The 23,935-nt window shown below is 36.1% G+C and overlaps 1 protein-coding gene across 15 annotated transcripts in view; it reads right to left on the bottom strand.

The window, feature by feature from the left end:
- Positions 1-23,935, bottom strand: part of ALG13 (ALG13 UDP-N-acetylglucosaminyltransferase subunit) — an 82,361-nt gene that overhangs the window by 52,711 nt on the left and 5,715 nt on the right. For 10 of the 15 annotated variants that reach the window (XM_077988036.1, XM_015128036.1, XM_077988039.1 and 7 more), the window contains exons 4-5: positions 2,696-3,062; positions 2,051-2,134 (exon numbers count right to left, since the gene is read on the bottom strand). In XM_077988036.1, the coding sequence (XP_077844162.1) occupies positions 2,051-2,134; positions 2,696-3,062 (451 nt within the window). Of the gene's footprint in view, positions 1-2,050; positions 2,135-2,695; positions 3,063-19,590; positions 19,609-22,580; positions 23,068-23,935 lie in introns of those variants that run through there. The other 5 variants (XM_077988040.1, XM_077988041.1, XM_077988042.1 and 2 more) reach the window with 4 other exon arrangements.

Genomic DNA, 23,935 nt, shown 5'->3' with positions numbered 1-23,935 from the left:
TTAGACTTTTAAAAAATCATTTAAATTTTCCTTTTAAAAAGTTTTGAGATATAAATGACACACAGGCCGGGTACGGTGGCTCACGCCCGTAATTCCAGCACTTTGGTAGGCCAAAGTGGGCAGATCATGAGGTCAGGAGATCAAGACCATCCTGGCTAATACGGTGAAACCCCATCTCTACTAAAAACACAAAAAAAATTAGCCGGGCATGGTGGCGGGCACCTGTAGTCCCAGCTACTTGGGAGGCTGAGGCAGGAGAATGGCATGAACCCAGGAGGCAGAGCTTACAGTGAGCCAAAATCATGCCACTGCACTCCAGCCTGGGCGACAGAGCAAGACTCCGTCTCAAATAAATAAGTAAATAAATAAATAAATAAATGACATACAATAAACTGCCCAACTTAAATAGTACAAATTTTGACTTATGTATACACCCATGAAATCATCATCACAATTGAGATAGTGAATATATCACTTCCATAAGTATCCTTGTGCCCCTCTATAACTCATATATAACCACTGATCTGCTTTCTGTCACTATAGATTGGCTTGTATTTTTTCTAGAGTTTTATATAAGGGAAATCAAACAGTATAAACTTTGCAGGGGATTTGGTTTCTATCACTCAGTATTGAATTGAAATTCATTTATGTAGTTTTAAAATTTTACACACATCTTTGTTATTCAAAATGTTGTCCACAAACCAATAGCAAACATTACTTCAGAGTTTGTTAAAAATGCAGAAATCTCCACTGAGCGCAGTGGCTCACACCTGTAGTCTCAGCACTTTGGGAGGCCAAGACGGGCAGATCACTTGAGCCCAGGAGTCTGAGACCAGTCTGGGCAACATGGCAAAAACCCCATCGCTACTAAAAACACAAAAAACTTAGCCCAGTGAGGTGGTGTGTGCCTGTAGTCCCAAGTTACTTTGGAGGCTGAGGTGGGAGGATTGCTTCAGCCTGGTAGAGGACGCAGCAAGCCGTGATCCTGCCACTGCACTCCAGCCTGGGCAACAGAGTAAGACCCTGTCTCAAGGTAAGAAAAAAAAGAAATCTCGGGCCACAACTCAGACCTACTGAATCAAAACCTGTATTTTAACAAGATCTCCAGGTGATTTGTATGCACAGAAACACTTGAGATGCACTGCTTTACACTGTGGTCTTGCATTTGAAGTAATGTCACGAATAATCCTTTCTCCAGGTGTAGAGAAGACTACAATCAACTTCAAGGTAACAAGCTTTTAAGTCAAGAAGTCTTCACATAGTTTTAAAATTCACTGAAACCAGTTGAGAAAATTAAGAGTAAAACTCGAACAGCAGGCAAATACCCACAATAAATAGAAGAAACAAATAGCACTGGAAGGGCCAGAAGTGTTTTAAAACACACACACACACACACACACACACACACACACAAGGAAGCCTCCAATTTCATTAACAAGAATTCAAATACATGAAGGTGTACAAATGTCTTCTGTAAGTTGTTTTACCTAAAGTTAATCATTAGTGGCAGAGCTCTAATTACACAATTTGTCACATGGAAAGACTAGATACTTAAGACTCATTTGTTCCCCTACAACTAAGTTTTACAAGATTCCTCAAATTGACTGGCTGAAGATTACTGTCCACAGGATTAAGCAAGAAAATAGAGGGGGTTCCCATTTGTACATATTTTAAAATATGCACTGCAAAACATTAACAGAGCCAAACCTTTCATGAATTATTATTAATTGTTCAATAAAACTGTATGGATAATATAAAACAGCAATCAAAATGTAACTTTTTAGGGTCTGGAGTTCTTGGTGTAGGACGAGGTAAGTAGTGGGAAAATTTAGATTATTCTTGATTTTTAATTAACCTTGATTTTTAAACAACCTAATTCTAGCAGAGGGTCCAGAAGCACGTTAGCTACTGGGAAGGGAACCAGTTGGGAATTAAATATTTGCTATTGAGGAGACTGCATGATATAGTTTAATTTTGGTAGGTGTTCACAATTACTTTCCCACCTGCTACATAGTCTACCAGCACTCCCCTGGGTATGTATTCTACTTACAGACTCAAAAGTTTGTTGATTTTCCCTCATATATGAGACACAAGCCTTCCTGATTTCCAAATGATGGACCTGGCTGCAAAACAACTAAAAAGAAGAGAAAGACCAGCCCACTGTCAGTAGTCATTTAAAACAGGCACTTCTAAATCAAGACTATGAACTGGACACTTAAGCCTTCCTTATTCAGAACATATGTAGAAAATTCGGAAATTAAATCATCTTACTCTAAGTTTTTCTTAATATCATCTTCAACGAAATTGGGGAAGGATGACTGTCATGCCCCATCCCCTTTTCTACTCCTTATGTGCACAGCCTATAATTTTTTTCTTAGGTATTAGAGGAAGCAGGGGATGCTTACAAAGGATCAAGATATATTTCAAAGTTGTCTTTAGCCTCATCTTACCCCTCCTACATTAAAAACTAGCATTTAAAAAACAGAAAAGATAGCAAAGGTACAGCAATATAGACTATTCAGCAAAGGCATGCGCCAAGCTAATAAGAGCAAGCAGCTTCTCTCTAGGACCTGATAGGCCTGATGTTTTCACTAGAAAGCAGGGGAATTTTTTTGTTTCTTTTGGCAAACTACAGGACCATCCCATGTCTCAAACTCTGAAAACTCAGTACAGGGAAGATATGTTTTCCTTTTACCTGCTCCGAAATAGCCCGAAAGAGGCAAGAGGCATCCTTGGCAGTCAGCTTTCGAAACAGCCCTAAGCTGCCTAAATATTCATCCATTGATGCCTCATTCAAAGACTTCTGGCTGCAGTAGTTTTTCCATCCTTTATGCATTTTGTACAGGGTCGGGGTGAGAGGGAGAGGAAAAAAAGTGTGGCAAGAGGGAAAAAGCAGGGTGCAGGTAGGATGGGTAGCAGTAACAAGGGCTTGCTTATGCAGGTATCCGGAAAGCAGCCCAAAGTCTAGGCCTGAGAAGGCAGTTGAAGTCAGCGCTGCAGAATCTTGGCACTTCCCAGGAGCAGAAGCAATGGACTTGGCTTGCCCAGGACAAGTCAGGACCCTGTGAAAAGAAGAGGAAGAGCCAATCCTCCTAGGAATAGGGAACTCAGACTGAGGAGGAGACGTGGGAGGGAGGGAGAAAGTGCTTAGAGTTACCTCCTTGGGAAAGAGTGGGATTAACCCAATCAGACCAAGGTTGAGAAAAGTATGCATAAGCAGCTGAGCTTTGGGACTAGAAGGAAACTGACTTTGCAGCTTAACTCAGGGCAACTGCTGCACGAGGCTGAAAAGGGACTACAATAAGGCTCAGGTGTGTAGGTTGCAGCCTGGTCAACATTACATTGCTTTAAGATCTCTAGCTGAATATTCAACTAGTCTCTCCCCGAAATTCCCTGCTCCTTTCATAGTTTCAGGGAAACATGGAGGGAGGGAATCTTGATGAACCTAGTTAACCTGTGAGTATTTGCATTAGTATCTTTTTAATACACACAAAAAAGGAGAAGGAACTTCCCTTAATCTATAGTGGCAGAGGGCACAGTTCAAGCTAAGTACCAAAGCTATTACCTGGATATTCCAGATATAGGGTTGAAGTAATCTTCTAATTCTAGATAATAATCTCTGCCAGGATCACAGAAACTAAATCTTATTGGCCATGCTAGGGAAACCTTATACAATTCTTGACTAAGGCCTCCAAAGTATTATATGTCACCAATAAAAAAGAAAAATGCAAAAAAAAAAAAAAAAGTGTGTTTCTTTAACAATGGAAATAAAAATTTAAATGGAAGCAGCATGAAAATATCCATAAACTTTCTAATAGACTACATTTGAAATGGTATGGTACAGTATGAGATGAGGTAGACAATGAGAGATGTGTTTCAATGTTTTACTAGCATACTTTTCCAGAAACATAACTCTGGATTCTGAGAAAAAACACAGAAAATAGTAAGTGCCAAAGGCAGGCCCAATTGCTTGTATTATTTGTTCCTATTATCTATCCTATCTAGCGTCTTTTATTTTTATTTAAACGCAAAAATCCAATTCCTTTCTTACATTTTTTAAGTATTAAAAAAATAAATAGGTCAAAAGTTGGCTTTAGAGAAGGCACAACATTAAGCTGCTTTCAAAATTGTTTTTTCTTTTTTTTCTTTTTCTTTTTTTTTTTTTTTTGTATCTGTGGATCCAGTAGTAATCATGACTGCTCCCTCTAGGAAAAGGAGCAATATTTTATAATTTAGGAATGAAATAATATTTGACATGGTAAAAAAGTATAAATCTTGACTTCCTTAGCATGCCAATTTGAAATTACCTTAATTTCTTTTTTTTTTTTTTTTTAATGGTCTCACTCTGTCACTCAGGCTGAAGTGCAAATGCAGTGAGTGGTGTGAATACAGCTGACTGCAGCCTCAACCTCCTGGGCTCAAACAATCCTCCTACCTCAGCCTCCCAAGTAGCTAAGACCACAGGTGCATACCACCACAACCAGCTAATTTTTGTATTTTCTGTAGAGTTGGGGTCTTGCCACATTGCCCAGCTGGTCTCAAACTCCTGGGTTAAAGCTATCCTCCCACCTCAGCTTCACAATGTGCTGGAATTACAGCCATTGAGCCACCATGTCCAGCCACTAATTTCTTTTGTAAAGAAACTGTCACACTGGAGAAGTGATGCCTTTTGCAAAAGTTCTGAAACACACTGATTGGGAAGACAGATTGCCATCTTTCGACAAGGTCACTAATTCACTGAGAAAAATTAATTAAGGGTTATAATTTGGCCAGGTGTGATGGCTCACACCTGTGATCCCAGCCCTTTGGGAGGGCGAGGAGGGCAGATCATGAGGTCAGGAGATTCGAGACTATCCTGGCTAACATGGTGAAACCCCATCTCTACTAAAAATACAAAAAATTAGTTGGGTGTGGTGGGCACCTATAGTCCCAGCTACTCCGGAGGCTGAGGCAGGAGAATGGTGTGAGCCGAGATCGCGCCACTGCACTCCAGCCTGGGCAACAGAGAGAGACTCCATCTCAAAAAAAAGGATAATTTAAAAGTTAATTTGTTTCCAGCATATTGTACTTGTAGAGAAAAACACAAATGCTTCACACATCTGCTTTTTAAACTAAAAATAAGTATGATATATAAAACAATGCAATCTAAATGCTTCATTTTGAGGAAGGGAATGGGAGAAGGGAAAATGGGAGAGGGAGGGAATCAGAAAATAGAAAACTGAAAAAAAGAAAAACATAAGTAGGGACAGGAAGACAAAAGGAGACAGAGCAAAAGAAAAAACACACAGGGAAGCACACAGAAGTAGATCCACACAAATATGGTCCATCGATTTTTGATAAAGGTGCAAAATCAGTTCAATAGCAAAAAGATAGCATTTTCATCAAGTGGTGCCAGAACAATTGACCATCCACATGCAAAAAAAGGATCCTCAACCTATATCTCACATCTTGTACTATAAGTAACTCAAAGTGGCATAAATGTAAAATAAAACTTCAAAATTTTGAAAAATAAAATATAGGAGAAAATCTTTAAGATCCTGAATTAGGTAGTGAGTTCTCAGATACATAACAGGGAAAAAAAAATTAACTCGATTTTATCAAAATTTAAAACTTTTGCTCTGCAAATGACATTGTTAGAATGAAAACACAAGCCAAAACGGGGAGAAAATATTTTTACATCACATATCTAACCAGAAAAACTTTGTACTAAAATATGTAAAGAACTCTGAAAAGTCAACAATAAAAAAAATCCAATTTCTTAAATAGACAAAAGATTTGAATACACATTTCACCAAAGATACAAGAATGGCTAATGAGCACATAAAAAGATATTTGAAATCATCGATCGTTAGGAAAACGGAAATTAGAATCACAGTAAGACATCATTACATACCCACCAGGATAGCTATAATAAATAATACAAACAATAGCATTAACAAGGATTGGAGAAACTGGTCCTAAGAAGATGGAAGCAAAAACTGTATGATTCCAAAAGGAATATGATTCCATTTATAAGAAATATGCCAAAAGGGTAAATCTAGAGACAGAAAGCAGATGAAGTAGTTGCCCGGGGATGGAGTGAAAATAGGCACTGACTACAAATAAGCACAAATAATCTTTCTGGAATAACAAAAATCTACTAAAACTATTTTGTGGTGATATGTGTACAATTCTGTATATTCACTAAAAATTAAATTGTACTCTTAAAACTGGTAAATTTAACGGCTTTCAGGTATGTCACATACCATATAATTCACTCACCTAAAGCATACAATTCGATGGTTTGTTGTATAGAGTTGTGCATCCATCACCATAATCAACTTTAGAGCATTGTCTTTATCCCAAAATGAAACTCTGCATCCTGTAGCTGTCAACCTCTAATCCCTCTATCCCCACCAACCCCAGACAACCACTAATCTACTTCCTGAATCTATAGATTTCCCTATTCTGAACATTTCAAATAAATGGGATCATAAAATATGTGGTCTTATGTGACTCGCTTCTTTTACTTAGCATAAGGTTTTCAAAGTCCACCCATGTTGTAGCATGGTGCATCACTACATAGTTCAATCCACTGTATAAAACAAAATTTGTTCATCCATTCATTAGCTGATAGAAATTTGGGTTGTTTCCACTTTTGGGCTATTATGAATAGTATTTCCATAAATATTCACATGCAAGTTTTTGTTTTGACTTATGTTTTCAATTATTTTAGGTATAATACCTATGAGTGGAGTTACTGGATCATATGGTAACTCTATTTAACCTAATGTTAGGAACTGTCAAACTTTTTCAGAGCAACTGCACCATTTTACATTCTTACCAATAGTGTATGAGGGTTCAATTTTTCTCTAGATCCTTATCAACACTTGTTATTTTCCATCTTTTGATTATAGTCAACCTGGTGGGTGTGAAGTAGTATCTCACTGTGGTTTTGATTTGCATTTCCCCAGTGGCTAATGATATTGAGCATCTTTTCATCTGCTTATTGACCATTTGTATATCTTTAATGAGATACCACTACATACATCTTAGAATAACTAAAATAATCTTTTTAACTGACAATACCAAGTGTTGAAAAGGATATAGAACAACTGGAACTCTCTCATATGTTGCTAGTGGGAATGTAAAATAGTACAACCACTGTGGAAAACAGTTTAGCAGTTTCTTATAAAATTGAACAGAGTTACCATATGATCAAGCAATCCCACTTCTAGGTATCTACATAAGAGAAATGGTAACACAAAAACCTCTATGTGAATGTTCATAGTAGCTTTATCCATAATCATGAACTCTCAAAACTGGAAACAATCTAAACATTTCTCAGCTGGTGAATGGACAAAAACTGTGGTACATTCAAACAAAAGAATACTTCCTAGGAATAGAAAATAATGAAATGATGATACATAAAAGAACATGTATCTCAAATGTAACATGTGAACCGAAAAAAGACAAGATTCAAAAGGCTACACACTGTATGCCTGCATTTATATGACATATTGAAAAAGGCCAAAGGATAGGAAGGGAAAACAGATTAGTTTTTGTCAGTAGTTGGGGTTGAAGAGCTGATTACAAAGAGAAAGGATAAATGGGGGCACTGGAATTGTTCTGCATCTCGACTGTGGCAGTGGTTACATGATTATGCCTTTGTCAAAATTATAGAACTATATAACAGGCTAATTTTACTGTATTTAAATTTAACAGTTAAGTAAAACAAAAAAGCAGAAGAAATAGAGTTGAGGAGCTCACAGAATAGTCAACAATATTGGAAAGAAAAAAACAAGAAAATTAGATTATCAATCTAGGAAAGCCAACATCTAACCAACAGGAAGCCCAAAATGAGATGAAGCAGAGGGAAAGAAATGATAATGATGATGATGATAATATAAAAAAATTCTAGCACTGTAGAACATGAGTATCCATATTGAAATTGAAAGGGCTCATGAAGTAGTCACAACAATGAAAGCAAAAAAGATCATCATCCCTGGACATAATAATAAAGTTTCTGAAGTCAGGGGAAAAAGAGAAGATCCTAAAGCTTTCAGAGAAGAAAAACAGTTTATACACAAAAGAACACAAATAAGAACACAATATACTTCTCAAAAAACTGGGATTCGGAAAACAATGAAGCTCCAGATTACAGAGGAAGTTATTTCCAACCTTTATTTCTATAGCAAACTATCAGATGAAAGAGTAAAACAAGGTGTTTTCAGAAAAAAAAAAAAAGATTTAAAAATGTTGCCACCCTTTCTCAGAAAGCTACTGAAGATATGTGAAACCAAAATAAAGAATTTTCTTTTAAAGTCTGGGGGTGTCAGGGAGCAATCTTGGAGACAGGAGATTCAACACAAGAGAAAAGCAAAGAGAAATTACAGGATAAGGATGAAGGGGAAATCACAGGAAGACAGACACTCAGTAGGACTAGAAAATAAGTATTTCCAAAAACAGGATGGAGAACTCCAGTGTGGATATCTCGAAAAAGATAATAAAGGTTTAGATAACTCGATGTGTTTGAATATAACGAGAGATGTACACTTCTGTTGGAAAGTTTGGAGATGTTACTATTAAAAACTGAGAAAATGAGAAAATAACAAAATGAGATAAAATGAAGTTTTACAGGAAAGGAAACAAATCATTGAACACTACATGGCTCAGATGTGAATAATACTGTAGTTAAGCAGTCATGGCAATATCAACATTGAAAATGAATCTCACAGAACTGATAAAACTAAATTAGGAGGATGGGAAGGAAAATGGGGAAGAGAAAAAAGAACAAGTCTGCTCTTTGGGACCTCATGACCCCTTTTTCAACAATGGACAGATAACCTAGACAGAAAATCAATAAGGAAACATCAGACTTGAATTATACTTTACACCAGATGGACCTAACAGACATATACAGAATATTCAATGCAACAGCAACAGAATACATATTCTTGCTATGCAGACATGGACCATTCTCCAGGAGAGATCATACTGTTAGGCTAAAAAACAAGTCTTAACAAATTTAAGAGAACTGAAATCATATCAAGTACCTTTTCAGATCACAATGGCATGAAACTAGAAATCAGTAACAGAAAGAATCTTGAAAAATACACAAATATGTGGGAATTAGACAAAATGCTTCTGAACAAGTCAATGTGTCACAGAATAAATCAAAAAGGAAATTTTAAAAAAACCCTTGAGACAAATGAAAATGGAAACAATAAACAAAAACTTACAGGATGCAGCAAAAACAGTTCTAAGAGGGAAATTTATAGTGGTAAATGCCTACACTAAAAAGGAAGAAAGATCTCAAATAATCTAATTATACTTCAAGGAACTAGAAAAAGAAGAACAGCCTAAAGTTAGCAGAAAGAAGGAAACAAAGATCAGAGCATAAATAAATGAAAGAGACTAGAAAAACAATAGAAAAATAATAAACGAAACTAGAAGTTAGTTTCTTGAAAAGATAAACAAAATTGACCTACCCTTAGCTAGACTAGGAGAAAAAGACTCAAATCAGAAATGAAATAGGAGACATTACAACTGATATCAAAGAAATACAAACGATCACAAGAAACTACTATAAACAATTATATGCCAACAAATTGGATAGTCTAGAAGAAATGGATGAGTTCCTAGACACATACAACCTGCCGAGATTAAATCATGAAGAAATAGAAAATCTGAACAGACCAATAATGAGGAAGGAGATTGAATCAGTAATAAAAGTCTCCCACCAAAGTCCAAGACCTGATGGCTTCACTGCTGAATTCTACCAAACATTTAAAGAACCAGTACCAATCCTTCTTAAGCTCTTTCAAAAAACTGAAAAAGGAGGAATATTTCTAAACTCATTTTACAAGACCAGCATTACCCTGATACCAAAGCCAGACAAGGACACCACAAAAATAGAAATTTACAGACCAATATCCCTGATGAACATAAACGCAAAAGTCCTCAACAAAACCCTAGCAAGCTAAATTCAACAACACACTAAAAGACTCATTCCCCATGATCAAGTGGGATTTATCCCTGGGCTGCAAGGAAGGTTCAATATATACAAATCAATAAATGTGATACACCACATTAACAGAATGAATAAAAATCATGATCGTTTAAATAGATGCAGAGAAAGCATCTGACAAGATTCAACACCCCTTCATAATGAAAAAACAAACAAAAAACTCTTGGCCGGGCACGGTGGTTCACACCTGTAATCCTAGCACTTTGGGAGGCCAAGGTGGGTGGATCACAAGGTCAGGAGTTTGAGACCAGCCTGGCCAATATGGTGAAATCGCATCTCTACTAAAAAAAAAAAAAAAAAAAATACAAAAATGAGCTGGGCATGGTGGCGGGCGCCTGTAATCCCAGCTACTCAGGAGGCTGAGGCAGGTTAATCGTTTGAACTTGAGAGGCGGAGAATGCAGTGAGCTGGTATCGTGCCATTGCACTCCAGCCTGGGTGACAGGACGAGACTCCGTCTCAAACAAACAAAAACCCTGTCAACAGATTAGGTATACAGGAAATGTATCTCAGTACAATAAACACCACATATGATAAACCCATAGCTATGACCATTTTCAAGGGTGAAAAATCGAAAGCTTTTCCTCTGAGACCAGCGACAAGACAAGGATGCCCCCTCTCACCACTTTTATTCAACAAATTGTAGCCAGAGCAATTAGGCAAGAGAAAGAAAACACATCCTACTAGAAAAGGAAGAACTGAAATTATCTTTATTTGCTGATAACATGCTCTTGTATATAGAAAAACCTAAAGACTACACAAAAAAAAAAATGGTTAGAACTGATAAAAAAAAAAAAAAAAGAGTAAAGTTGAAGGATACAAAATCAACATACAAAAAATCAGTAGTGTTTCTATGTTATCCAAAGAGAAAATTAAGACAACAATCCCATTTACAATAGCAACAAATACGTAGGTATAAATGTAACCAATGAGGTAAAAGACTGATATAACACTGAAAACTATAAAACACTCATGAAAAAAACTGAAAAAAAAAAAAAAACAAAAACCCACAAATAAATGGAACAATATCCCATGTTTATGGATTGGAAGAATATTGTGAAAATGTCCACACTACCAAAGTGATCCACAGATTCAATGCAATCTCTATCAAAATTCCAATGACATTTTTGCAGAAATAGAAGAAACAATCCTTAAATTTATATAGAACCACAGAAGATCCCAAATGGACAAAATAATCTTCAGTAAAAAGAACAAAGCTGGCAGCATCTCACTCCCTGGCTTCAAATCATATATAAAGTGAGTATAATCAAAACAGCATCATGCTGGTATAAAAACAGACACATCAAAAAAAGGAACAGGATAGAAAGCCCAGAAAGAAATCTACACATTTATGGTCAATTTTCAACAAACGTATTAAGAATAATGCACAATGGGGAAAGGACAGTCTTGTCAATAAATGGTATTAGCAAAACTGACTATCCACGTGCAGAAGAATGAAGTTGGATCCTTTACATCATATTAAAAAATCAACTCAAAATGGATTGAAAACTTAAATATAAAACCTGAACCTGCAAAACTACTAGAAGAAAACATAGGGGAAAAGCTCCACAGTTCTTCGGGCAATGATTCTTTGAATATGACCCTGTAAGCACAGGTAACAAAAGCAAAAATAGACAAATGGTATGGCACCAAACTAAAAAGCTGCTGCACAGCAAAGGAAACTATTAACAAAGTGATGAGACAACCCACAGAAATTGAGAAAATACCTGCAGACTATACATATAATAACGGGTTAACATCCAAAATATGTAAAGAAATCAAATAACTCAAAAAAAAAAAAAAAGAAACCTGTAAGGAAATCAAACAACTCAACAAGGCAAGAAAACAAGTAACCCAATTTAAAAATGGGCAAAGGAACTAAATGAACATTTCTCAAAAGACAATATAAAAATGGCAAACAAGTACATGAAAAAATGCTCAGCATCACTAATCATTAGAGAAACGCAAATCAAAACAATGAGATTATCACCTCACAACTGTTAGAATGGCTTTTATTTAAAATGATGAAAGATAAGTGTTGGCAAGGATGCAGAGAAAAGGAAACTGTTGTACATTGTTGGTGGGAATGTAAATTAGTACAGCCATTATAGAAAACAGTATGGAAGTTCCTCAAAACATTAAATAGAACTACCATATGATCTAGTAATTCTACTTCTGGATATATATCCCAAGGAAATAAAATCAGTATGTCAGGGGATACCTGCACTCCCATGTTCACTGCAGAATTATTCATGGTATCCAAGATAAGGAAACAACCTAAGTGTCCATCAGTGGATGAATGGATAAAGAAAATGTGGTACATATACAAAATGGAATGCTATTCAGTGTTTACAAAAAGGAAATTCTGTCATTTGTGACAACACAGATGAACCTAGAGGACATTATATGCTAAGTGAATAAGCCAGTCACAGAAAGACAAAGAGGGCAAGATTTACATACAGAATCTAAATAAGTTGAACTCATAGAAGTAGAGAGTTAGAATGATGATTACCAGAAGCTGCGGGGTGAGTGGGAAAAGAGAAAAGGGGAGTTGTTGATCAAAGGGTACAAACTTCAGATAGAAGACAAGTTCTGGGATCTTTTGTACAGCAGAGTTGCCACGGTCAATAATAATATATTGTGTACTTCAAAATAAGAATTTCAAATGTCTCACCATAAAAAATGATAGGTAAGTGAGGTGGATATGTTAATTAGCTTGACATAATCATTCCACATTGTACACAAATAGCATAACATTACATTGTACCCTATAAATGTATATACAATCGTGACTTGTAAATTAAAAACATTAATTTTTGAAAGTCTCCTCTTCCATATAGGAAGCCTAAACTGATATTCAAATTTAAAAATCAAAACAAAGCCAGTTTAAGCATATTATTTATAAAACATAAAGTAATATGGTCACCTGTAAGAAGCAAGTAAAAGAGATGGAAAGGAGTAAGACATACAACTGCTGTTCCTTGTTGTAAGCCTTGCAGAATTAACATTTTTAACTATTCACATGTATTACCTTAATTTTAAAAAGTAAATTTAAACATTTTATCATTAGTGAGCAAGAAACGATAGCATCATAAACTGGGAAAACAAGTAATTGGAATTTTACAGCTCCAAAGGACCTCTTATTTTACAGATGAAGAAACAGGTCTGAAATAGTTTTAAGACCTAAGTTTTCACATCCAATCAGCAACAGTACTGAAACTAAAACTATATAAAATCTCCTGATGTTTGCACAATTGCCATAAAGAGGAATTACATACCAAGGCAGAAAATACATGAACAAAGGCCCAGAAGTGGTAAAGCAGAGGTTCCATTCTGCAGATTAGTAGAATAGAATATTTTAAAGAGACCTGTGGGTCGATGCTAGACTTTGTCTCGCATATAATAAAAAGCCACTTCAAGGTGCTTAATACTGCCCTTTGAAATATCGCACTTGAAATCCCAATTGGCTTTCTCCACAGCAAACTACTTTAGTCCTGTAAACCTCCAGAACAGTGGTTCTCAAGTGGAGGGCTTGTTAAAAGACTGCCTCTTGCCCAAGGGATTCTGAGGCAGGTCTGAGATGAATCACAAGAATTTGCATTTCTAACAAGTTCCCAGGTGATGATGATGATGCTGGTCCAGGGAATACACTTTGAAAACCACTGCTCTAGAACAATGTATTCCTAAAAAGAGAATTTCAAGGCCAAAATTTCAGCAAACTTTGCATATTATAATCCTATCCTTGAGATTCACAGTGCCCATTAGCAACATTAAAGGTTCTAAGGAATGCTTACAGTAAATGCTTCACATTTTTGACCTAGCCTTTACCAAACACCTTTTTCCCTCCATAGATCACCTATCAATGTTTCAAAGTTTGAGAAACACTGCTCTAGAAATTTTTGTGACTTAAACCTAAGGTTGTTAGAATAATACATAAGATACCGTATATTCAGTGTTTAGCACATTCGTGCTTAAATATGGATTGCTGTTAGCTGCTACCTGACAAAACATTCACCAAATAATCATTCTTTGGTACAAGAAAAAAAAAAAAAAAAAGGTAAGAACCAGAGCAATTTCACTGAAATTCTACTGGAAATGAAAGTTCTAACATGTGTCCATATCCTGTTTCTCCATCCCTAATGAAATTATTCCCTTTGACATCTAAGTATAATGGAAAGAAAATGATTGTCTTAAAAAGGACGTTTTAAGCACTGTACCTCTGGGCACAAATTAAAATAAATTGAAAAAATATTAAAGTAACTTTAAATAACATAGTTTACCTGTCATGAAATTGATGGGCTTTAATTTTATGACTACTTTTTATACTGAAATTTAGCTAGAATATATAATTTGTCCTTTTAATTGCTATATTTATTTCACCACTGATCAAAAGAGGAAACTGTAGTGTGACATATAAATACTAATGATTTTAATTCTAAAATAACACTTCACATTTCAACCAATTAAATGAGCTATATGTCTGGAATTATTTTTTAAAGCATACATTACCTGTGACACACAAGGTATAGTTGTAAATGTATATGACAAAATGCTATGAGTTATTAGTTTCTGAGAGGCAATATGGTATCATGAAAAGAATATTATGAACTTGGCTGTACCACTTTACTCTAAGTCTCAGTTTCCTCATCTGTAAAATAAAGTAGATGGGCTATATAATCTCTAGCACTCTTCCAAATGTAGGGAATTACTCTGTGATTCAACAGTGGATAACAGACTTTAGGTGGTAAAATTTGTAATCAATATTAAAATATTGATAACACCTTCCTTTAAGTGGTCAAATTTGTGATAATATTAAAAATAGCTTTTGGGTTATTAGCCTATTATCTTGGCAAAAAGTGGGGATGACTGGCCCACATAAAAATGAATAAATCTGACATTACCACATAAACAGACCTAGATTTTTAAGATAACAAACCCATGTATTAACACATAACAACTTGTAACAGAACCTACTGAAAAGCCAGTATGTTAAAAATTAGCCGTAAATAACTTCAATTATTTTTAGTACCAAATAACATGAAGCCAATTAAGGGAAATAACTCTACAGAACCTCTTTTTAGGGTCTTTCATTACTGAAAACATAATGGTAATGTTTTTTAAAAGTGTATTTTAACAGAACCGTGGAACTACAGCCTATCAACTTTTCAGGGTGAACATTCAAGCAGAATTAGTAAAGATTTATGAAGGAAGGGAACACAATATTTCTAAAACAAAGCGTGGCCTGGCAGCCCTGTTCAACCTCCTCCTCAAGTTTTAGGAAGGAGAAAATAAAGGCAAGATAAAGAATGGATTTCCCAAAGAAGTGATCCTTGTTCGGAAATGCAAAATAAAATATTACCAAGAACCACTTGCTTTCATTTTCTTCTCTTCCCCATTTCCACCTGATAGCATGACAATACAGATTTTTTTTAAAAAGGAAAATACTACTTTGCTTTAAAATATATCGCACTGGCACAGAAATACTGAGGGGATTTTTTTGAGACGGAGCTTCGCTCTTGTTGCCCACGCTGGAGTGCAATGGCGCAATCTCGGCTCACTGCAACCTCTGCCTCCCAGGTTCAAGCAATTCTCCTGCCTCAGCCTCCTGAGTATCTGGGATTACAGGCATGTGCCACCACGCCTGGCTAATTTTGTATTTTTAGTAGAGACGGGTTTCTCCATGTTGGTCAAGCTGGTCTCGAGCTCCCGACCTCGGCTGATCTGCCCGCGCTGGCCTCCCAAAATGCTGGGATTGTACAAGCATAAGCCCCCACGCCTAGCAGAGGGTTGTTTTTTGACTTAAGATACCTGCAGTGTCTGATCACTCTAGAGACAGGATTAGGGGAAGGAGGGAAAAAATCCAGAACATTTGAAGCACTGGAAAGACCCATTCACTTAAACTTCTAAATAAACTTAAATTATCTAACTATAACCCCAATTAGAAACTGAGTATGAGTTTAAATATGAAATTCAATGAAAAATCTGCTTTCTGAATCATTTAGGACTGTATTTTGCAAATTCTAAAAATAAATCTTAGTCCCACTTCTCAAAATGAAAACTAACCAAGAGAAAATGTGTTATTTCAACAGCATTTTTAATTTTTAAAACATGCCACACAACTAGGTTTATGTCTTAGAAATCACCTGAGAAGTTAGTTTTATTAATTCACAAACAGGAAAACTGAGATCCAGAAAACTACTAATTTAGGCTAGGGACTTAGGAATGTTTTTCACTACTAAATTTGGGGAGTGTATTATCCACTCACTTCACACTGGCAGTGGAGAATTGACCAGTATGTAATGCTGCACAAAAGGAGAAATGATCAATCAAAAAGATGTACTATAGGCGTCTCACAGACATCACTCCAAAAGTGACTATCAGGGTCCTGCAAACAAGTACTTTAGAAGCACACTTAACCATGAGCAAATACAATATTATGTTGCCTTACTGGATTTCTTCACCAGTCTATTGTAGGATATTCTAAAATAATTACTACAAATAAAAAATTCCATGTAGTCCTTGTTATCTATTAGAAAAGGCACTACATAAGACATTATGGGTTACAGATACTGAGTTAATAGCATAAGAATATTAAGGTTAGTTTCAAAAATGTATTGGCTGGTATGCTTTAAACTTAACGAAAAAAGTATTGAATTTGTGTTACATTATAACTGGGAATTACTAAATTTAAATGTAATTAATCAAAAGGGTTTAATTACAAATGAGTCTAGGAGTTAACACCAAAATAATAATGAACAATGACCAAGAAATGAAGTTAACGAAGTTGCCTCAGCCTATGGATTCTTAACGTGGGGCCACAAGGTCCTGCAAACTTCCTGAAAGTCAATGCAAAATCATGTATATATAGAAGAAAAGCCATAGTTTTAAGAAAAGTCATAGTTTTAAATTAAAGAGTTCCATGGCTAAAAGAAGCTTAAGAACCACTGCCTCAGAGAACAGGACTGCAGCCATCAAATAAAATCATGTTCAAAGCTATGATACAAGTGTCAATCAAAATAAGTAATTTTGGCCATGATATGGTAAAAAAATTTATAAGACAATGAAGATCTAGAAATACCAACATAGATAGTATATAACGGTATTAAAAGCCTGTCAAAATATTTTTCAAGACTCAGTATCAACATTAAGACGCATGTATTCTGGCCGGGCAAGGTGCCTCATGCCTGTAATCCCAGCACTTTGGGAGGCTGAGGCGGGTGGATCGCTTGAGGTCAGGAGTTCAAGACCAGCCTGGCCAACATGGCAAAACCCCGTCTCTACTAAAAATACAAAAATTAGCCAGATGTGGTGGCAGGTACCTGTAATCCCAGCTACTCAGGAGGATGAAATGCTTGAACCTGGGAAGTGGAGGTTGCAGTGAGCTGAGATAACGCCACTGCACTCTGGCCTGGGCAACAGAGCGAGATTCCATTAAAAAAAAAAAAAAAAAAAAAAAGCAGCATGTATTCTACATTCCTGTTTGAACCTAGCCAGATTTGTCTACCTTTTGTTTAGCCGCCTACAAAAAAAAAAAAAAGAATTAAAAACTATACAATACATAGAGCATTAATGTAAGGAATTAGCCATTAGCCATTTAATAAGTAATTAAATATCATTTGATGACTGGGCGCAGTGGCTCACGCCTGTAATCCCAGCACTTTGGGAGGCTGAGGCGGGCACATCACTTGAGCCCAGGAGTTCAAGACCAGCCTGGGCAACATGGCAAAACCCTGTCTCTACAAAAAATAAGCCAGGTGTAGTGGCCCATGCCTGTGGTTCCAGCTACTCCAGAGGCTGAGGTGGGAGGGTCACTTGACCAGGGGAGGCAGAGGAGCTGCCACTGCACTCCAGCCTGGGTGACAGAGTGAGAGACCCTGTCTCAAAGAAAAAAAAAATCATTTGGTAATATCCTAAACCTCTATGTAAGCTTTTACTAGAAAACACTATAGTTACTGCTTTTTATATACCTGATTTTTTTTTTTTTTTTTTTTTTTGAGACGGAGTCTCGCTCTGTCACCCAGGCTGGAGTGCAGTGGCCGGATCTCAGCTCACTGCAAGCTCCGCCTCCCGGGTTCACGCCATTCTCCTGCCTCAGCCTCCCGAGTAGCTGGGACTACAGGCGCCTGCCACCTCGCCCGGCTAAGTTTTTGTATTTTTAGTAGAGATGGGGTTTCACTGTGTTACCCAGGATGGTCTCGATCTCCTGACCTCGTGATCCGCCCGTCTCGGCCTCCCAAAGTGCTGGGATTACAGGCTTGAGCCACCACGCCCGGCCTATATACCTGATTTTTAACATCATGTTTTGCCACAAATCCCCAACAGGTACCATTATTTGACAGACCCTTAAATACCATTGAGATATTGCATAGAATCAGCACTGTTATATTTGGTACGCTATTCTTATATGTGCTTGATCCTACAAACTTACCATACAATATGATGGTCACATCTTCTGAACAAGAGACTTACTAGATACTTTGCTGTCAAATCAAAGTCAGTATGAAATAAATGTGTGCAAGATGACAGTGTTTCCTAGAACAATACCTAATCCTAATCAAGGTAATCAAAAAAGAGTACTAAGTTACAAAAGTGACTTCATCATTTATGGAAAGCCTACTGTGTTCCAGACAAAGAACTCAAAAATGAGTAAGACATAGGTCCTCCAGAGCACGAATCATGTCTTGGATCCTGCCGATACAAAAGGTAGATTCTCATTATGCATTTATATTAAAAGACTCAATGATGAATACATGAGCTTTAGGTACTTAGGAAATAAAGCTGTGAGTACCTAGAAACCAATTAGATATAAGGGGTTGGAGACAGAGTTAAAGGCTAGAAGAATGACTAAATGATGATACCATTAATAAAGATAAGCACCTCAGAAGAATGAAAAGAAATATTATTTCAGTTTGGGGCACACATTGAGTTTGAGGTGCTTACAGAATTAACAGACAGACAGGACCAAAGGCAATTGGAAATACCATTTAGGAGTCCAAATCAGAGTTGGGAGATACAGATAAAGGAGTCAACAGTAGAAGCTGTGGGAATGATGAAAATTCCAAGAAAACAAATAAAGCAAGGACCAAAATGAAACTTTAAAATACAAATATTTAAGAAAAAAGAAAAAGATTTGTGAATAACTTTCAATCAGGTAAACCAATTGGAAGAGTTTCTCCACATGGATTCTACGAGTAGCCATCACTGTGGTTAAGTAACAGTGTAAAAATTCAAAAAGGTTATACGCCTATGGCTAGCATACAATCCAAATTTCTTAGGAAAATCCTCTGATTTCAAATATTCTCTCCTACTGTCCCCATAAAGGATGGAAGTATACTGGAATTCTGTGTTCAAATTACAATTTCCACAACATCTCTTGGACCCTAAAATGGAATACAACTTTTTTCACATTATGTCATTTGTAGAATGACATAGGATTATTTAAAGATTAAATGAGTATATATGCATAAAGTGCTCCAAACAGTACCTGATACACAGAAAGCACTAAGTGTTAACCAAAATTATTTTTCACTCCCCACTCCCCAATAAAAATATGGTATTACGGTCATGTGCGGTGGCTCACACCTGTAATCCCAGCACTTTTGGAGGCTGAGACGGGAGGATTAGCTGAGGTCAGGAGTTCGAGACCAGCCTGGCCAACATGGTGAAACTCAGTCTCTACTAAAATGACAAAAATTAGCCCAGCGTGGTGGCACATGCCTGTAATCCCAACTACTCAGGAGGCGAAGGCAGGACAATCACTTGAACCTGGGAGGTGGAGGTTGTTGTGAGCTGAGATCACGCCATTGCACTCCACCCTGGGTGACAGAGCGAGACTTGGTCTCTAAATAAATAAATAAATAAATAAATGGTATTACATGTACAGCAGAAAATTGATCACCACACGGCTATCATGACCCTTTCCAAATCTTTCCCAAAAATTAATTTCAAATAATCTGTCCATATGTGTTATTTCTCAGACTATATGCAGGGTTTTGGTCATCTCCACAAATTTTACATTATGAACAAATCAGAGGAATTACGTGCTTATACCATAATAAAAGGCCAGGAAGAATATTTATATTACTGCTAGTCATTACCTACTTTAGTCTTGGAAAACTCCTCAAACTAAATATTAAAGTGGCAAACAATCTTTTTGTATTGTCTTTTTTGTGCCTATATATGACTTGCCTTTAAAAGAATACAAAGTAAAGCCAGGCGCAGTGGCTCACGCCTGTAATCCCAGCACTTTGGGAGGCCGCAGCGGACGGATTGCCTGAGCTCAGGAGTTCGCAACCAGCCTGGGCAACACAGTGGAACCCCGTCTCTACTAAAAAAGTAGAGGTCTAAGGTGTCCAAAATCAGATACTTGACGGTACCTGCAGATAATGACTACTTTTAAATGTTCCAGAACCCTATGTCAAATTCATTGGTTATACTATCTTACCAACAAATCCTTCAGGCTTTCTTTCCTCCCAAATTATAAGCATCTAAAATCCTTAATTCCCAAGGTCATCCCATCACATCACATCTCTTTTCATCTACTCCAACCCATAAATGTTCTATTAACTGTCTACCTCTTAATCTATCCATGGTGCAAATTTCCCAATACTAAACTCTCTCTTTCATTTCCTTGTCTCTGAAAATTTCAGTATCTGTAACAGAAAACTGCTAAATAAATTGCATTCCTCTTACTCATTAATATCAAGAACCTGCAGCTCTATCATGTAATGAAACCAAACAAACTGAGCAAACATTTCAAACAGACTTTTGGTTACCATTCTTTAATAAGGACTAATAAGATGTAAATGTGGTGATTAATTTAGCAAGTTTCCTCCTGTAAAACTAGTGGTTTAAAATATTCTTTAGATTATCTCCCAACTCCAAAGTCTACAATTGTGTCTTAAAGTCTTAATATATTCAATCTACTATCAATCCTACCCAGAGCATTGTCCTAAATTCCAAAAACTCAGAAATCACAGATTTCTAAGTCCTAGGTAAGGTTGTCATACCATTGAGATATTGCATAGAATATCAATATTTTCCAGCCAAAGGAAAACCCAGTTAAGTGTGAAATTCCTACTAAATAACTTTCATAAACAAACAAACAAAACCTACCTTGCAAGGGATTCAAGTAACTAAAATGAATACTAGGCAAACCACTATAAAGAAACAAAAAGCTTACAACATATATTATATATGGTAGAAAGAGCAGGGGACTGGGAATCAAGGAGCTGCTCCTAGGGGCAGTTCTGCCAAAAGGTATTACTTTAAGCAAATGGCAAAATCTGAATATGATGGAATTGGACTAGATAATTTCAAGAATCCCTGCCAAATCAAAATGATTCTAAAGTCTCCTTTGACTTAAAAATCCAAATTGACACAAAATTCCACAAAAGCGTAGTCAGAGATGTTACTGCACACAATTGACAACAATGGCTTAAGCCTCTGCTAAATGAAATAATGGAATTTAGGTTATGCATTATTCTGGGAAAGTAGATAGCAAAGGATTTAGGGGCTGTATAGGCTTTTAGTTGTCTGATATTTGAGTAGACCTTGCCTTTCATTTGTTTCTCTTTAATTCTTCATCATAAACTATAAACTAAGTGACCAACATAAACTTTGAGTCACAATTTTCTCAAATGAGAAAAACATATTTATGAGGGCCCAGAAAACACTAAAGATTCTCTCCCTGGATTTGAATAGGACCTTTCCTAAAACATTAGTATAACACCGATATGCAATTATGATTATGGTGCTGTGAATTCTCAACCAGATTACTCACTTTTTAGATTTCTCAGCAAAATTTTAATCCAAGTTGGCTTCCTCCTGCTACCCAGAGTATTTCTTTGTCACCACCTTCTACCACTAGTAAGCATTTTTTAAATATTAGCCTAAATAAAACACAATCAGAAAAATAAACCTATAAAAACATAAAATGCATTCCAAATAAAATGTTTGGAACATTTAGCATTTTGGGATAATATGACTGGAATGGAAGGGAGGTCTTCATAGTGAATGTTCTATTTTGATAGATAAACTATATCTAAACACTGTACCAGAGAGCTATGGACACTTAAGGATAATCTATTGTAAAGGTCTTGAGACCACACACTCTCATCAAAGAACTTCATAATGTATCTTGCTCAAGTTAAGTCAATTTTAAAACCATATATTTAAGCCATTATATGCATCAGTTTATTGTTCATTCATAAAACTAATTTCATAAGCACATAAATTATAAATTTGTTACAGTTAATGTTTCATTACCACCGTGAGAGAGGATCCTTAAAAAAACAATAGTAAGTCCTATTGGTATAAATCCTTTTTGATTGTTCTTCTCAAACCAGTAAAGTTTTGACATTAGGCACGATTCTTTTAACACTTTGTATATATGTTTTAGAAAAAAAAAGTGAACATATCCACTCCACTGTGTTCTTTAGGAAAAAAGTAGCTTTTCCCAGTACAAGAGATCAACTAACTTGATAGTCTTTTCATTTCACAGAGCGTAATCCATCATTTTTTAAATTTGGTTCCTTAGATTATAAAGCTAAAGATGCTGACTCTTATGTAAATTTTTTTTTAAGTTGTTACTGTTTCATTTTTTATTCTAAGGAACATCAAACTACATTTATAATCTTTGTGAAAGTTTTCAAATCTCATTCATTTTCATGATTCCAATTCCACTTGAGATTCTAGGAGAAAATCTGTGAATGCTTACTACATACTGAAGATTAGAAAAAATCTAGAAAGTTTACTAAACTGCAATTAGGATTTGGACCCAATGCAAATGTGCACACCATAAAATTTCCTATACATTCTATAGATGTAGGAAGTTTATTAATTATATTATTTTGTAAATATATATATTATGTATTTAATTTGATTTAATCACATTCCATAGGTTGAATTTGGGGGTTGCTTTTAAAGTGTTGAGAGTTTAGTGTTTATTTTTGTAATCCAACAACTTTATCCAAAAATGCAGAAAATTTTTCTGGCTGGCCAGGAGGATAACATTTCAGTGTTGATAAGTCCATTGACTGTAACAGCCCAGGAAGCGTGCTAAAACAAAAGAAGAAAAATATTAGGCAACATGGGAGAAAATTCCATACTTTATCTGCTGCCCACTGATGACTGAATCTAACTTCCAAGAATATAGTGGTACTTCTAAGAACTGCACATGCGAATTTGTATATATTTTAATATTATAAGTATACATACTAAGATTATTAAAGCAATACAAAGAGTACTATAAAATGTCAATATAAATTCAGCAGATACCTTATCTCCTATGTCAACTATTTCAGAAATGATATTTAAAAATTGAAACCAAAAATAATAGCTGCTAGACAAGATAATAAGCTGGGGAAACTACTAGACCACGCATGAAGATTGTGAAATAATCTTTGCCAGTAATTTACTATCATGACTTCATATATAATTAAACAATATACCACACCACCATGTATGCTAGAAATAAGCTTTTAAACATAGAACTATTACTTCAGAAATTTATTTAAACCAATCGCTTAAATTAGAACATACATATCACCCCCCAGCCTAGGTTTGGGGAAAATAAATGATTTACTGAAAATGAAAATATAACCAATTACTGGCTGGACGCGGTGGCTCATGCCTGTAATCCCAGCACTTTGGGAGGCCGAGGCAGGCAGATCACCTAAGGTCAGGAGTTTGAGATCAGCCTGACCAACAGAGAAACCCCATCTCTACTAAAAATACAAAATTAGTCCGGGCATGGTGGCGCATGCCTGTAATCCTGGCTACTCAGGAGAATCGCTTGAAGGCGGGAGGTGGAGGTTGCGGCGAGCCGAGATTGCACCATTGCACTCCAGCCTGGGCAATAAGAACGAAATTCAAAAAAAAAAAGGAAAAGAAAAGAAAATATAACCAATTATTGACTTACTGCTTA

Source organism: Macaca mulatta, chromosome X (assembly GCF_049350105.2).
Source record: "Macaca mulatta isolate MMU2019108-1 chromosome X, T2T-MMU8v2.0, whole genome shotgun sequence".
Lineage (NCBI taxonomy): Eukaryota > Metazoa > Chordata > Mammalia > Primates > Cercopithecidae > Macaca > Macaca mulatta.
This window is presented reverse-complemented; position numbering and strand designations above follow the sequence as displayed.